At 38.4% G+C, this 18071-nt stretch overlaps 1 protein-coding gene across 7 annotated transcripts in view; it reads right to left on the bottom strand.

Moving 5' to 3' along the window:
- NCF4 (neutrophil cytosolic factor 4) overlaps positions 1-18071 on the bottom strand; it is a 76986-nt gene that overhangs the window by 7186 nt on the left and 51729 nt on the right. For 4 of the 7 annotated variants that reach the window (XM_088165349.1, XM_088165347.1, XM_088165346.1 and 1 more), the window contains 3 exons: positions 11300-11407; positions 1428-1512; positions 161-314 (listed from right to left, as the gene is read on the bottom strand). In XM_088165349.1, the coding sequence (XP_088021475.1) occupies positions 161-314 (154 nt within the window). In that variant the 5' untranslated portion in view covers positions 1428-1512; positions 11300-11407. Of the gene's footprint in view, positions 1-160; positions 315-1427; positions 1548-3384; positions 3472-11299; positions 11408-18071 lie in introns of those variants that run through there. The other 3 variants (XM_014885318.2, XM_088165345.1, XM_014885317.2) reach the window with 2 other exon arrangements.

Here is an 18071-nt window from a genome sequence, read left to right on the forward strand (position 1 = left end):
CCACAAGTGATGGGACTGTCAATGGAACATGACTTCTCTGGCACTCCTAGCTAGGAATTGGTTCCTTGTCACAACTACTTCACTCACTGCATTCCTCTTTAGGACAGCCTGGAGCTGAGAAAGCTGCTAATTATGCAAAGGTTCGGTACTGACAGCTTACCTGGCAGTACAGGGAGTGTGCAGGTGAATGGGCTGTTACTGCTCTCTGAGCCGTATCTCTCCTCTAGTTTGGTGTGAAGGGCATAGAACTCGCGATAGCGCCGGAAAATCAGGTATCTGCCACCACCTTTAAGCTTTACTTCAATGACAAACATCTGAAACAGAGAAGAGGGATTCAGGCTGATGTTCATACTTATAAATACTCACCAAATGAATGTGAGGAATAAAATAGGAACACAAGATCGGTGCTCCATTAGTGGGAATATTCTCTTAGGAGCAGAGAGGAAAGCAAGCCTTCAGTTAAGCATCTGCAAATTCAGGAAATAGGAAATAGGAAATAACAAGGGAGCACCAGTGTGGTATTTGTGTGGGTCCAGCTTGCATACGAAGCATGGCTGCTTTATATTATATAATCTTAAAAGGAAACATGAAATTACTATATTCAGCTTTATCCTTGCACACTTTCCCTCAGTAACAAACAAATTAGGTAGACAAATACAAATATTTTAGAATAAGATGCCTTGGACATCTAAATCTAGAGACAGACACATCTAAATGCATTGATTTTCAGAATTGAAGGTATACATACTTCTTTTTGACTTTAATGTACACAATTGCAGAAATTATGGTCTGACCTCCTTCAACCACTATTTTATTTGTCCCTTGACAAAATTTCTTTGCACTGACCTCTGAGTCACATGGCAGCCAGATCCTCCAGCAAACATAAAGATAGGGCAACCAAACATCACTCTATTCCAGAATAAAACCTGAATACTGCAGTGGGAAGGTTTTTATAAACAATGTCTTCAGCAGAAGTCAGACTGAGCTGCTCATATTCAAACCTTCAGAAAATATTAGTGCCTTTCCCTGTGTGGTCTTTCTTGTCTTAATATGCCACCTCCTGTGAAGATGGGAGCATCCTAACTTGCCAGTACCATGGAATAATGAAGCAAGACTCTGCCTTTCTACCCTCTGAATTATTTTCCCATTATCTTCAACAGTACAGCACTCCAACAGGAGACAAAAAAGATATTAGGAAATAATTATGATGTTAGAGGATATCGTCCACATTTCATTCAGAAAATAAATTTTAGACTGATTCTGGGATAACTATACTCCATTCCAGAAAAATAAAGCACTGAGAAGTCTTCCACATGGAATTACTCATGCCGAAAAACAATTACACCAGATTAATTGCATTTTGCTTCCCACAACAAAACCAGTCACAGGTGAAGGTATATATAGGCAGGAAAAATCTCCCTTCTTACATAGTAATTAGTAAAGCCTTTCTTCTCTTCAATATCTGCAATGTTAGCTGAAACAGGTACATCATCTGGAAGTTGGTCAAAATCACTGTAAAGTAAGAACAGAAGATATAGGTTATTCATACTGGTAATAGTCTTTGAGACACATAGAGCAAAGATAGGCAATATCACATTTTCTAGTACAAAAATCAAGATGTTAGATGCTCATGGTGTCATTCTCTTCCTCTGGAGGTTTGATTTTGAGATGTCAAGTTTCAATAAGTTCAGCATAAGTCAGTGACCATTGTGAAGATTCATCATGCCTGAAAAATTCCCCTCTCATTCCTAGGCTTGCTAGGACTACAAAACAAACACTTGAACTGCTAAGCTTTTCCTGAGAAATGTGATCAGCTGTGGATGCATCCTTAATCCTTCCTTAATCTAGGAGATTTATAATAAGAACTCTGCATCAGTAGATCTTATTCTAAGGAGATCACAATATATCATTATTTATGCTGCTATTATTACTGCATTACTGTAGGGAATAGAAAACAGTTCTGAGAAAAGAGCTTGTTATGCAAGGTGCTGTAGAAACTGACAGCACAAAGCTAAATCCTAAAAACTTTATACTCCATGCAGGATATGTAAAATGTACCACATACATATAAGAAAAGAAACAACAGGATAAGCACAAAGAGAAAAAGAACAAAGAAACAAAAGCATAGTATTGTTCTATATCAAAACTAGTGGTGCCTACACCAGCTGTCAAAATGTTGTCAAGTTTTCTTGTAAACATCACAATAAAGCAAACTCTTAAAGAGGCTTGGAAAAAAAAGAGTAGGCTATCAAATATTTGGAGAGAGACCTCCCAGTACAGCAGGTAAGATTCATCACAGAATAACAGAATATCTGGAGTTGGAAGGGACCAACAAAGATCATCCAGTCCAACTCTTAAATGAGTGGCCCGCACAGGGGTCAAACCTTGGCATTTATCTGGCAGTCACAGCAGATAGCCTGAAGCAAGCACGAAGATATTTGTTTGAAAATGTCAAAAATGTGTGAAGGAACACATGGAAGTAGGCAAGGTAAGAATAAGCTTTGCAGATCCTAGAAAGAATTGGATTTGAAGTGAGAAGGAAGGATCCCTGCAGGAACACCTAACGAGCAGCCATATGACCACAGTCATAGTCACTGGTCTATACTGTCCACACAACAAAAAGCATGGATTGGCAGGTGCTCTTTCCTCTGTGACCTTCTCCTTGGGGGAACAGCTTTGACAAGTAACAGGCATTCATCTTTGCTTCAGTCTTATAACTCAGTGTGGTTAGAGGGGTATTTATATTAACACCTGAGTAAAAAGCATCCAGAACGAGGAAAAAAATTATAACAAATGAGATAGAGACTTTTAAAAGGATCATCTAAGAAATGCCGAGCTGACAGAATATGAAATATTCTGATAATACAAAAAAAAGTGGTAGTTGTCTCAGTTTATTCTGCTAGGAGAATATCCCAAGCAGGGACTTCCAGAAGGTGTCGCCCATTTGAAATGCTGAAGTAATGATGCAACACCCTGCAATAGTTTTCTGTACGAGGAGAATGCCGTGAATCAGCACCACCCACAATACCGTAAATACTACCCCTTACTGTGAAGAGGGATGTGGTTATGGAGACCAAGAGATATAATTAGTCATATTACAAACACTTGTATCATAAACTCCAGCAAAAGGGAAACTGTTCTGCAGCTATAAAGAGAACAATGACCCACTATGTCCCAGGTGGTGAATATTCCTCACAAAAAGAAGAAAGTCCACTCCAGCATAAGAAATGGTCTCCTCGACCATAAACAGCCCAAGAGTGTGGAAGTTACAACAAGAAGAAGCCTTTTAGAATCACCAAAGATGCTTGCATCCAAATAAATCAAATAGATCACAGGAGTTACATGGGGCTTGTGGGAAGGCTGGAGCAGGGAGAGACACATTACCTCTTTTCTCGCAGCTGTCGGGGAAGAGACATGGTTCTTCTTAAATCCAGATGACTAAGATCTATTCCTCTACTTCTTGGGCAGTTCCTGGTTTAATAGGATGAACACAAGCTCAAAGTAATTCTCCCTGCATGAAACAAGACTCCTTTGCAAGGCCTCAGAGATCTTTTTTTAATGTTTCAGTGTCAGACGATTTCTGCTGTACCTCCCCACCCCCACGAGTTTGAGGAAGTACCAGGGGAAAACAGTAATAAAGAGAGACTGTTCTGTGATGTCTGTCATGTCTCAAAACTGCCACAATTGAGAAACTGAAAGCCCAAGAAAAAGAAGAAACTATGAGCCACATATTCCATTGCCCACCCTCCACTGAAACATTTGCCTCTGTTGAAAGCCAGTATGAGTGGGCTCAGCAAAGCCTGTTTTGCCTCAGCTAAAATGTCCCCATATACACCTCTACATTAATACTTGTAAACTAGGATAAATACTTCTGATCCTTTCTTGAGGCTCTGTGATTCCCAAGGATCCTCCTTTTCACAGACCAAGAGCCAGGAGGTGGAGCTAAAGAATAAATTTTAAAATGGGAGCAGAATGCATCATCAAAAAAATCAGCCTTGTCAAACACCAGGGCATTGGGCACAGAAGATGAGATTTGAAGGATGGATCAATGAAAGTAAGGCAGGAGTCCTTTAAAGGCCAGAGATCTTTTCGGCTTCATATGCTCAAAACAACCCACACTTGCCAGGCACAAAGACAAGGTAATGGCTCACCCTGGCTTGTACTCAAACTGCAATGACGAAGCATTTATATAATATCACTTGACAATCTTTCAGGAAGAAAATAAAAGGAAGAAAATGATGAGGAAACCACGATTTCGTAACAATATGGCTAAGTTGTAACACAGCTTATTGCCTTAGTCAAAAGCTGTTACATGCATCCTTGCCTCTCCATTTCAGTATTTGACTCTCTTCCATTTCTGTGTTCAATACATATTTGCCTCCTTCTCATTCTTCCGCTGCCAAGAACAAAAATTCCCATCTGAATGGAGCAAAAATCAACCAGCATCCTTCAAAATAAAACTCTATTTACAACTGTAATCATCAGCCTTGAGAGTAACTGCATTGCATTGCATTTTAATGAAGTAAATCCTTCACCCATCTCCTTTCCATGGATAACTCTAGGCACCATGATAGAATTTGAGAGGGGCTATAGTGTCTCCTGATCAAAAAGGACCAGGAGAACCAGAAAAATTCTGAGGTGTATTTTCTGATTGATCTGCTACTCTGCTACATATCATAGCTTTGACAAGAAAATAATTGGAAGGGTATCCTAATTTTTTTCAAATGTCCTGAAAGATAATCTAGATATAATGCAAGTACATCTTTTAATAGACAGAGGATATGACACAATGCAAAAATACATGTTCATTGTTTTTCTAGGGACGTGACTTTTTGAAAACAAGTCGACAGAAACTCTCAGACAAATTTTCTATGCATCTGCTTTGCTGTAAGATGAGTAAAGCAAACTGAAAGCAGCTCAATTCCACTCTCTACTAGAGATTACAGCTAGTAATAATACTAACCTGGCAGAATAATGCTAAGCCTACTAAGAATGTTTATGATTCTGCAGTATTTTCTTGTTCTGAACTCAACCAGAAAAATGGTTTGCTTTTCTGACAAAAGGGAGATTCCTACCTCAGAAGAGTGGATAGCTGATTGGTTAGAGGGATCACCAAGGCTGTGAGACTAAGACTGGAAGCACTGCTTTGTCATGTTCTTCTGTACCAAATCAGACCCTCAACTACATGTTTTCTTTCCATTTCTAGTGTTTTGCTACTATAGTAGAAATAAAAATTTCTATTATTTGGGCTGAGAAAATAGGCTGTCTCTAACCAAATACACATCCTTTCTCTGTTCAAATAATTATCTGATTAATGAAATAAATATCCATTACAAAACTGATATCCTAATGACAGTACCTATGTCAAGAGATCTGCCTGCACTAGGAAAGTACCCAGTTTCATCAGCTGACATGGCCAGCTCTCAGTTTTGAGAAAACCCATCCATATACTATGGCTGGCATGGTCATTGTGGCAATATGCACCCACCCAAATACATGTGCAAGAGGAAACAGGAATTCATCCAAGGAATACAAAATAAAAATTGGTTCATTAAAGGAGACTACTAAGAGAATCCTCAGATGACTGAATCATGACCATATGCTGCCACCACTCTATGCCTCTTCACAGTTCACAATCTACTCTATTATTTTGGACATGCCTGTGAGCTGTGAAACTGTGGCCTTCTGTCCAACGCACCTGTTGTTAGAAAACACACGTACAAGGATACATAGCGCCCTGGAAATCTGACAGTGTCAGCTAGAACCAAACAACCAAAGCTCGTGAGGAATTTTAATGAAAAGTAGGAATGTAGTCCCAAATCACTAGAGAAACATGAACCACTAACAAAAGGTTAACCAAAAAATGTAGCAGAAATACTCAGCTGAATCAAGTTTGGATGACAGCACTACATAACCCATCTGCTAGGGCAGCAGCTACTGGATCTTTTGCATGTCTCTACAGAATAATGGCTTCTCTCTGATGCCCCTGACCTTACAAAAGTGCTGTGCAGTTATGCTCAATCACCAGCCACAGAATAAATTTTTCAAGTGATAGGAGAAAGTGAACAACAATAATATTGTTAAAAGATGCCTGATCTCATCACAGACTAATCTGCAAAGGAAATAACATTTAGCCAGCACTGCAAGGAAGCTGAACATCAAATAGAAACACATACAACAGAGTTGGTTTGCAAAATACTTTCATTCAACCTATTGTTTTCAAAGGATATGTGGAATATTTGTTCCTGTAGAATACACATCGTTAGCAGTTGGATGCCTTGACTCCTGTGGTTGCTTGAGACTGAGCTGCAACTGTAATAACACTGACTTGGGAAGTGTTTGGGGATCTTTTCCATTTTCCTTTAATAATATTTGTACAGACCACCAGCTTTACAGAATGCTTTAATAGACTTTTACAATATTTATTTTCAAATACAGCCATGTATAAAACAGCTACTATTTTTATTATAGCACATGAATAATTAATTACAGTTCTGTAAAATTTCTGGACAAAAATCACATTAGATAAGCTACTCATGTCTGTCCTGCAATCTTTGGAGCTCTTTTGCAGGTAGTGTTACAAAATCCTTAGGAGGCAGTGGGCACAATGATAAGTAATACGACCATTTCTTTCCTATATGATTTCAGGACAGTTGAAAAAAAAAGTTAAGAAAAAAAATTTTTAGTTGTCCTATCTTCCTTGACTTGAAACTTTGAAAAAAAAAAAAAAAAAACAAAGACTGCGTAAGTTGACAGTTGGGCTAATTGATTTTATATTCTTCATTTGATAATGGCTATATTCATAGTACCTGAATGTATGGATATTCTCCCTGTCATGCATTGTGTCGGGATTATAAAAGTCACAGGAGTATGGATTAATAGAATTTGGAACTCTGCTTTGAATTAAATCTGGACACAGTTTCCATGACTGCCTTTTTAGAGTAAAAAGTAGCTAGTAGGTATGTGCAGAAAAAGACTCTTTCCATGCCCTGCTGATATAAACACAACAAAATAATCCATCTTGGACTAAAGAAATTTAAAGGTCAGCATCTAACACTGTTCCTGACAGTGAATTTAATGGTGTCATTTCCAGAATAAATTATTACTCAACATGGAATAGCTTTACATAATCAAATGTTAAAGAAAGACCAGCATTTTTAAAAATTACATTCTTCTCAGAACATCAAATTAAATCATATACCTGAATCTGGGCTTTTTCACCTCTACTGCTTGAGCAAAATATGGAATAAGTATTGTAAGAAAAAAAGAAAAAACACCCCAAAAAGTGGGGTTTTTCTTTTGATACTATCAGTATTTTGGAAATGTGCAATCAACAGTACCATTCTGAGGTTTGATAGTTCAAGATTCAATAGACAGATCTTGCCAGTTTTCTTATGCAGAACAATATCACAAGCAGCATTATGATCTTCCTCTCTGTGGAAAACAATTCTTCTTTTAAAATAAACCTGCTTCCTTTAAAAATATTTCTAAAATACACTTAGATGGGAAGAGTCGAAGGAACTTCTCCATGAGCAACGGAACTTTTTGTTCTTGAAGAGCTTGGATGGATATTTGATGCCCAGGACTAGACCAAGTGAGAAAAATGGAAGCTCAGAAACAACAAGAGAACATTTCTTCATCCAGATGACATATCACTTCCTGGATAAAAGAGGCAAATAAGGAAGAAATAGAGCAGAGCCTGTCACTGCTATTGTGCATGACAGATGTTGGCTGGAGGTGGAGCCCTGTGCTCCAGTCAACTTCATCAGTGAGAAAATCTGACAACTGGCCACTGCAGACAAAGAAACAGGAAAGTTCCATTCAAGCACTCCTGAAAGAGCTATGCCTACAACCACCCCTCCAGAACTTTAAAACCTAGTTTTAGTACACAGCAGCAGTGCAGCTTTGTGGCAGGAGGGTTTTTGTGTTTTAAGTCTCCTAATCATCTTGAGAAGCAAAAATCTGATAGAGTTATTGCTACTCAAGGCAAAGAAAATTCTGTTTCATCAATTTCACAAGTTAAAAGATTTGTTAAAATTACTCAAAAAAAATGTCATTGAACTTCCCCAAATGGCAAAAGAGGGTTGGGATTTACTAGAATTTGTGCAGCGATGCATTCAAATCAACCTACACTGTTCCTAACAGTTTAATTTCCCCATTCATTTGAAGAAATCCTGTGACCAAATTCCTTTTACCTTATTAAGAAACCTTAGATAAGTGCCTGTAGGTAAGTGAAGTTTTCTGAAAAGTGAAAAAAGACAGGTACCACTGACCAGTAAACAGGACCTCAAGTGGGCCAGTTCTCCCTATGAAGGTTTTATCTGTCTCCTAGGAATATACAGGAATTATGAAATGGCTGTATTCCCAGTTTTGTCACCTCAGGTTTCTAACGGTAAGGTAATAAATCTGTCCCTTACTGTGGACCTAGTTATTACTGGTACAAAGGTACCTTCTCATTCGGGACTCAGCTATATTTGGATATGCACTTTTACACTGGTATAATTGTCTTTACCCTAGGGGAGTTGTACTACTTAAGATACACTGATATAGTCAAAGAAGCACAATTTTCTGGTGCAGAAATATCCAGTCTGCTCCTTATAGAGAGTTTATGGCTCATTTTCTAATGGTTCATAAATTGGGACAATTTCCTTAATAAAATCAGGGGGCAAGGGAACTAGAGATTAGGATAGGCAGGCAAGTGGCAAATAAAGAGGCAATAAATAGCAAAGTCCTGTGATTTTCAAAGTTCTGTTCTGTCTATTCCTCACAGCTATACTTACAGCCTGCCTCACCTGCTGCCTCACCTACCAGGTGTTTATTACCTCAGCCTTCATTCCTTGAAAGATAAATTTGTGGAATTAATGTGCCAATTAACATTTCAACAAGCAATTCAATCCCAAATCAGTGGCTGGACCATCCTTTTCAAGTGTGGAAGGCTGGAATTTATGTCTTCCATACCCAATAGGCAGAAAGCTGCATCATTATGTGAAAGTGGGTCTGAACAAGAGACCTCTTAATTAATTGCCATAACGAGTTCAGCCACTGGCTTGCTGTGTGTAATTCCTTCTGCCTTAGTTTTGCCACCTGTAAAATAGGGCTGACTAAGACTTTCCTCATGAGGGGGGAGGTGAGAAGGAAAAATGCTCAGTAGAGGTATAATTCTTGGGGAAAATCAGGTAAAAAGTGAGAAACTACAACCATTATCCTTTGCAACCACCTGCACTCAAAATCACCTGCAGTGCAAACAGAAGACAATATTAAAAAGGTTGCTCTTTTAAAATGTGCCAGTAATGCTCTGATGCCAGGCCTTAGAACAGATTTCCAAACCCTCAGAAAAGACTGTAGTGGCTAAACTATCACATATGTTAAACAGCAGTAGCCAATGAGCCTGTGCTGCTACAGAAAAGAACAAGGAAAGGAAATTAAGAATAACTTTCTGCCCAGAGTGCCATTTAATTTTGGAATACATCATCGTGCTAGTAGATTGCCTCAATAATCTGAGCCTAACAAAGGTACTGGAGAACTTTGAAGTTAGGATTTCAAGAAATGAGTATATGGTAATGGTAACAGCCTAGGAAATTCCCTGTCTTCACATCCTCTTGCTTTTTTTCTGCCTCACAGGATGGCACATCTGAGGCTATTCTGCAAAATACGTCAGCTAACTAAGCCTGCTGTAAAAACACTTTTTTTAAGCCACAGATCAATTTCCCAGCCCAGTTCGCAGCACAGACATCAACACGGTGAGGAGAATGAATGGGGAGGAATACATTAAACAAGCACTGCCTACAAAGGCAGTCTGGTCTGACAACACAGTAAGTGTATGCGTGTACATGTATAGCCCCAAATAATTCATTTTGTCTCCTGACAATCCAGCTCCACATGCAGAACCTAATGCAGCTTCTTTCACACATATGTTTCAGGGCAATCTAACAGTGGTGTGGCAAGAATTTTACCACTTTTATGATGTGTGGAAGAAGCCAAAATACACCCCCAAACCATGACCTTTGCTGTAATAGCTTTTCTGAATGAGACAGCAGCTACAGAGGTAGTATCTATAGAACATAATTCTTGAGTAGCTGCTCCTGTCTCCTTTTTAGTGCCTTTGCCCTGTTTGCCATCACTATTTATTTGCCACCACTTTATTCATTTTTCCGGATTTCACTACAAACAACTTGTACAAGCTGTTGCACGATGTGAATGCAGTGCCATAACAGTGGGTTTCTCATCGGGAATCATAACACAGGTAGGTGGAAAAGAGGCCAGAAAACCATATGTCAGCAGCACCTTTTCATGATTGAAAAGTGTTTTCCTTGTGAAAAGGCCAAAAGAAAACTTCAAAATAAATGAAAAGGAGGAAGTGAAGGTGGGGGGTGGAGTAAAAGCCAAACATGCCTGTGACTAAGACATACAATAAAATCTATTTACTACCCAAATAATTCTTAGTCCAAGGTGGTTATGACACTTTCAGGTATGTCTGCTGAAAAACAGTAAAAACTAGAGGGGAATTGATGTCCTGTTCCAGTTCTTTCTGTTCCACATCTCGCCTCTTGAGTTCTGCTGAATGTGACATTTTTCCCTGGCACCTAATACACAGAACTCTGCTGCTAATTTTGTGCACAGAGTTCTCATGCTGTGTAATTTGAGGCCAGAGACTCCTCCAACAGCCTGCTAGACGGAGTGCACACCCTTCAACACTGCTTCTGCTGCAGAGAAAGGGGGATGGGACAAGGAAAAGAGCCAAACAAGAAACAAGCTTCCAAGATGCTTAGCCAATTTTCGGCTCTTAGATTTACTAAGGATCTATCTCCAACTCACCCTGTCCAGTTTGTCAAAAGATTCATCCAGTGGATTTGCCAGCAGTTGCAAAGACTCCGTCAACTTAAGAAGCACACTTTTCCCACCTTTTTCCCGTATCAGATTCTGTACAGCAGCTCTAAAACTAAATCAGGCTGTTGGCCGCAAGGGTCTTTTAATACTACCCTGATGAGATAGTATAAAAACTGATTCCTGCAATATTATAATCAAGGATTTGAAAGACAATATGTTTTGTCTTTCTCCCCACCTTGGTTAACATCTCTGCATCTCACAGAGATAGTCTGCTCTGTAATACATTCTACTTAAATGAGAATGGTCAAGTAACCTTCATAATATGGGCTGATGTACTCAGTAGGAGACTGAACTGGATGTATTCCCATTGACTAACCAGAAAAAACAGACTCCCCTCTTTGCTTCCAGTGCCTTTTAGTGGAACTATCACTTTCCACAGTATTGAATTAGATCCGTTTTCAATACTACTTACTTCTTCCTTGGTGCTGATATTGCCAGAAGGAGAGCATCCCACACCACTGTATTCTCTCAACTCGAATTTTCTTTCTCTTGACTGTATCAAAAACAGACAGTGAGGGGACTGCAGGATAAAAAAAAAAAAAAAAACAAAAGAATTTTGATAACAGAATTATATCAATAATTTCTTCTACTGTGAACACTACATTAGAACAAAATAATCTGCACTGCCTAAAGATTTATTTGGATGGTGCAGCATCATCCTCACTAACGCTTCTTCTCCAATAATTATTTTGACCAGCAGAATCAAGCACGAACCTAGTCTGAAAAAAAAAGAAAGGATCTCAGGCCCTGCTGTACAGCAAGTGCTATGATAATCCACAGACTCATCTGAGACTAATTTAAATCTATCTTTAGAATTTAAGAAGAGCTGGGACATCTTCTTCTGCTGTTCACCTGCAAGAGAGCATCATGACCTTTGACATCCAGAGAACTTTCTTTGAACTTTCTCTGCAGTCCATCTCATTGTGAAATATGTGCTTCTGTAGAGAGAACAAGGGAAGGAAGGCTGGGAAGAGGAACATAGTCCTTTATTCTATATCTGGGAAGTCAGATAAACAAAATATTACACATAAACGTCAGATAACTTCATATACTGATCTACTACAACGACTAACTGAAGAAAAATAACAGAATGAGAGAAAAAATAGGGACAATGCACAGCTGACAAAAAAAGTAACATAAAAAGTAAAAATAGGGATTTGTAGAAACAATCAAATGTAGAGGAAGAATTGGAAAGCATCTATCCTTTCTCTAGAGAAATGCAGTGCATTTCCAAACTTGACCCACATGTGTCTGGCTATCTAATTTACGAGATGTGAAGCTGACCACCCAGAAGGCTGGCTATAAATTATAGCTCTTATATCCGCCAATATGATTTACATTAGGAGATAGGAAGGGAAATCTGATGAATCTTGACCTTACCCTCTGGGGAGCTGCCTGGAATATACTCCGTTGGTACCTGAAAGTCTGTAGATGCCTCGAGGTAGTAAAAGTCTTTGCCAAGACCTCTGCAGCATAAAAGGTAATAGATCACAGCCTTTCTTCCACTGTCTGACAGCATGGCTGTCTAGCACAACTGCACTCTCAGATCCACAACTTTTGCAATTTTGCTGACCAAGCTTTGCTCAAATCCATGCTTTTTTCTCTTCTTTCATAGATCTTTGTTGTTTATAGCTTTTCTTTCTCTATATATACTTCCACTTCAGTTTGTTGGGGTTTTTTTACAGTAGTGAAACAGTAGCCAGTAGGTCAAGAGTAATTATATTTCTTGTCTAGTAACTGCTTATCGGGCTGTATCTGGAATACTGTGAGATTGTATCTGGATTACTATCACTAATTTTGGAGACAAATAGTGTGAGTCTGATAGAGCTTAACCAAGGACAAGTAAGGCTGGAGCATATGATATTGAAGGAAAGGCTGAAGTAAATTACTTTGTTTAGCTTAAAAAGGAAAAGACTGGGAGGGAGATATAATTGTTACTCCAGCTAAACACAGTGAGATTAAAGAGCAGACACGGCTAGACTCTTCTCCTAGGTGGACAATGAAAAGACAGGAGACAGAGTTGCACAAGTGAAAAAATCTCAGTGCAGATAAGAAAAAATAATTCAACATGACACTGGAACAAGGGCCTAGAAAGACTATGGGATCTCTATTGTGGGAAATGTGCAAACTTTGACTAGACAAGTTTAACCTATCCTTTATATTAGGTCATCTTTGACCTATTAATTGCATATATGACATCTGATGGCCCCTTCTAACCTTACTTATACTATGTTCAGGTGTCAGATGCTATCTTCAGACAACCAAAATCTCCATCAGAGTTACTGGTCTGCCCAGACAATCTGCTTGACCTAAATTAAAATCTTACAGGCATTTGGCAACCATGAGCACTTCAGACAGTCTATGATGCGGTGCTATAAAATTAAATTTCTTGTATTAAAAAAAAAAAAAAGGAATGAGATGAAACCCAAGTTCCCTAAAATCAACACTTCTAAAATCATTACCTTTAATAACATCATAATAAAACGTATTGATGTATATTTTCAAATTGGATTGACAGAAAGAAGAAATCAGCTGATCTCAGTGCCTTGCTTATACTTCTTATCTCATTCATCTGCAAATTATTTTCTCTTTGATCATCAACTTTTCCTCCCTCACCATTTTTCCCCTGGTGGCACTCCTCCCTCTCCAAGCCCATCTTCCTCCTCAACCTATTTTTCTCTTCACATAACCTTTTATTTCCTTTATTGATCCCAACATTTGTTCTTCTAGTCTTGAACCTCTGAGCTGGAAAATAATTCTTCAAGGCACCTCCCCTAAACAGCAGCTAATTATTTGGCTTTGCTCCTGCTTTGTCAGCTCTCTTGTCATCAAGCCTATCAAGTGTGTGGGGAAGCTTTGGAATGACCAAGAAACCTATAAACTGACCTGGTAATCCCAGGGAAAACCTGGTCTGCATTAACGTGACTTGTAAAATAATCGAGAGATCCTGATGCATGAAGTGCCTTTGAGCAGCCCTCCTCAAATGTTCCCTGACACATCAAGTATTCAGTGCTCCAGAGGGGAGAGGAGAAAAATATGTCTGCCGTGAAAATTATGCACCACACTAGGTCCGCACTAATTTTATTAGCAATTAATACATTTCTTTGGGTTTTCTTTTTCCTTAGTAGTTCGTCTCCCATTACTCTCAGTCTCTTTATTCTTGCTAATGCTGTGGCCTTTAGACATCAAGAGTTTTATTATAAGAAATGAAACAGTTATAATATTCACCACGCCTGACACAGTGAAACAAAAGATGAAGAAACATTTACACAACGTGAAATTGGGCTCTTTAGGCTGTCAACTAGTGAGCAGTCAGAAAGGCTGCAGAGTTTTATAAATAGACCTGATTTGGAGTACAAGAATCACAGAAAATAACACTTTCACCACATAACTACAAAACTCCAACTGGTATTTTAGAATTATAACTGAAAAGTCAGTGACATTTTGCTCTCAGTTACAGCAAAGTTACTGTTCACATACTTTGAATGCAAGACTTGGGTCTTACTAGTCCACCAATATCATCATGTACAAAGAGTCTGTGAACATAACAGCAATTTTTATACTAGCAAAATTCTTAGTTTCTTTCTATTTTGAATCCATATTCCAATTCATCAGAGCAGATCTATATTTCTAATCTGAATACTTTTCAAGTGTTGTTGCAAGGCACAAAAAAAAAAAAAACTTGAAAACCAAACACCTTGGCTTGGCAATGTAGATCACATCTTACAGATGACTGTCTTATGCTTTCACAGTCTATCAGACTTAGCTAGGCTAACAGCAGACACTCTGCTTTTACATATAATCCTTCTGCAAATCTCAATAAACTCTTTGCTGAAATAATACCCATCCAGCTGCTAAACCCACAAGATAATTAAACACTCTATGAAAGGGCATTTCTTTTTAAGCAAGTTGAAATGTTATCAAATGATTACTCTCTCTTAGTTTGAATAATAATTATTCAAATACTTTTTTCTTTTTAACCTTTTCTCACATAAGTTCTCTCTGGGGCCCCTGGGCAATAGAAAAACTAAAAATGTAACTGTGGGATGGCAGAAGGCTAAGTGAAGAAGGCAGGAAAAAAAGGCATGAAATAGTTACTTCATTCTCATTTAATCCCAAATCTATTTTCAGAGGGACTATTCATAGTCTAAAAGTTAAGGATAAAGAAGAATGTGCAAAAACACAGTGCCTTTGGCATAAGAATTGTTTCTTGCTATGAGACATCTACATACAATACTTATAAAAGGCCCCAGTTACAGTTAGATCTAGAAAATTTGATACGGTATAAAACAAGTGAGAAAGAAGCATCTAGGAAGAGAGTTCTAGTAATTTCCAATAAGTCTATTCTCCAAATAAATACCCGAATAAGTTTTTTTGCACTGATCTGGTTTGTCCATTTTCTACCAGACATATGAAATACTGCCTTATACTATTTTATGAACCACAGAGAAAGTTAAGATGTAGTAGCTTTGCTTAAGAATGTACACTTGAGTTAATGCTGCCAAAGAAATCCAAAGATTATACAAACATGATGATCTATTTAAAAAAATGGGGAAAAGAATTTAACAATAGCTGTTTTTAAATGGCTAGCAAACTATGTAGAGCCACAGGAGAAGAGTGTTTGGTATATACTACTGATTCCAGTCAAGATACCCCCTCCTTCACTTTAGAAAGGGAACAACTCCCTTAAACACTGTCCTGGTTTGGCTTTCTTTCTCCAAGTGCCTATATCTACAAAAATCATTTCTTGCCCAAAACCAACCTATTTATTTCTCTAAAATATGTCTGTATGGTGTGCTACCATTCTAAGGGAGAGTCTAGCAGATGTTTTTGTTTTGCTGTCTCATCTTCAGGCTCCTTTTAAGGAGCTATTAGTCTTCCCTAATCCCCCAACTAAATTTATCAGCAGTTGTTTGCAGCCAAGAGTTAAGCTAAATTAAACTTTGAAATCCCTGTACAGTGTATCAGATGCACTTCTGGTAGGAGAGCAGAAAGTTCCAAATGTTCCACTTACCAATTTGTAGGAGAACTATGTTTTTTTTACAGGTTTCTCAAAGCTTCCACATATTTTTCAAGATGAAGACAATTTCCCTGATTTTATTAGAGCAGGAACTCAGCTATTGAAACAACTTTTTATTTAACTCTACACCAGGTATGTACTTGCTTTTTTCACATAGATACATACTTTCCTCTACAAGCGGAGATTATTTAGGGAGGATGAATGTATACACACACACACACACACGCTTAGCTTAAGGCTGCATGCATGCCTGAGGCATCTGTTCCAGCTGACACCCAAGGTATTTATCTACATCTCTCTCTCTCAGCATGTGTGTATCTGTTCCCCAGTCTTCATCCTCACACAATCAATCATGTCCTTGTTTGCTTCTCTCACATACTCATAAGAGCATACTTACCAGAGCAGATATTCCTCCCAGTCTTAATGAGTAGTAAAATACACAGTGTTTTAAAATTGTGTATGTCAATACTTGGTTAGTTTCCGTGACAATATATGATAATTCCTCATTCCAGAACTGTGAGCATCTGTGGTTCTTCTATGCCAGAAGACGTACAATTATGTATCCTTACACACACACACACACACACACACACACACACACAATTTAAAAGAAAAAGAAAAAAAAACAAAAACAAAACAACAAAAAAAAGCACAACAAAAAACTCTCAAAACAAAACCACAAAACAAAACACAATACAACTGTCCAGTATGTAATCTTTCTTGTAAACAAAAAAACCCCACGTGCATAAAATATGGATGCAAGAAGAAACAGCATAAGAGACAAATCTTTTACCTGTTTTTTCTGCCTTAGATTACAATCTAAAACATCAGTAGTTTTCAACAGTCACTGATATCTAACAAGAGATCAGTACCCACATAGATTTATGATGTCAATGAAGCTCCTAACCAATAGGCCCTCTCTCTACAAAGTGTACTATTTGATCCCCATAACATTGCAGCTCCTGAGAAAAGCTCTAGAAGAGGACCATAGCGAAATCTCCATTAAATACACCACCAGATTCTCAATAACAACTGTGGAAGGTGGCTCAGAACCTCAAAAGACAACCAAGTTGAAACTGTAGCTCTCTGAATGTAAAAGCAATTCTTGCAAACCAGGTTACACTAAACTGGTGAAATAAAAACAAACTTCCTCTCCCAAGACTTCATAGCATTTACCCTGAGGCCAAATCAAAGATTTGTCCACAAAACCATTTGTCTATCCCTTCCACTAGTTTTGGGGTTTTTTTCAGGAGAGAAATTGTGTGTGAAACGTGTGATTTCTGCTGTCTTTATTCCCATGACTACTAGAAACTGCTAGAAAGGGAATTGGGCACATCATATAAAATGTCAGGTTAACAAATACCAACACAACACCTCAGAGAAATAGACACTTTCTCACACCTTCATCCTCCCATATCACACTAAAAGAAAGGGAAAAAAATCAACAGAAAACTAGCCAAAACCATGAAAGGCAATCAAATACATCCTTCAGAAACGTAAGCTCATCTAAAAATAGGATGAAAGGTTAAGGAAGTCACTTGGTTTTACTTAGAGCAGTGATAAAGGTCTTTGTAAGGGATTTGTGCAAGTTCTGTGCTGTTACAGTAGCATCTGTCTCCTCATTGCTGGAGAAAAACGGTGGCGAGGATTTAGAGCATGTATAACCTGAGAGAGAAATCATCTGTCATTCCCTCACAGGGCATTAGCAAACTTTCCCTCTCCTGGGAGAAGAGCCCCACTCCTCCCCCTGTCTCCTGTGAACACAGCTTTAAGCATTTTTACAATATGCTTATGAATACAGGCTTATGAATAAGATTAATAATTGGAACGGATCTAGCTCTATTAAGAAAGGGTAAAAGAAGCCCAGTTGAAAAGAGACAAAATTCTGTGCAATAAACAGGGTGAATCTGGTAGTAAAGAAGAGGTCAAGTAACAAACAAATCCTCTGTGTGAAAGGAATGATCTCTTTGCTCCACCCAGGTGAAACTGCTGTCACAAGCTGTACTTCTCACCATCAAGATCTAGAGGTGCAAAAAAGAAAAGGGTGGTCCATTTTGGAAGATACCACCCCATGACAGGATGGAACAGGAAATTCTTGTGCCACTGTACTGTGTGGTCTCATGCAAACAGTTGATTTGTTGGTATTTCAGTTGTCTGCCCTTTA

This window comes from Sturnus vulgaris, chromosome 5, assembly GCF_052056855.1.
Source record: "Sturnus vulgaris isolate bStuVul1 chromosome 5, bStuVul1.hap1, whole genome shotgun sequence".
In the NCBI taxonomy this organism is placed as follows: domain Eukaryota; kingdom Metazoa; phylum Chordata; class Aves; order Passeriformes; family Sturnidae; genus Sturnus; species Sturnus vulgaris.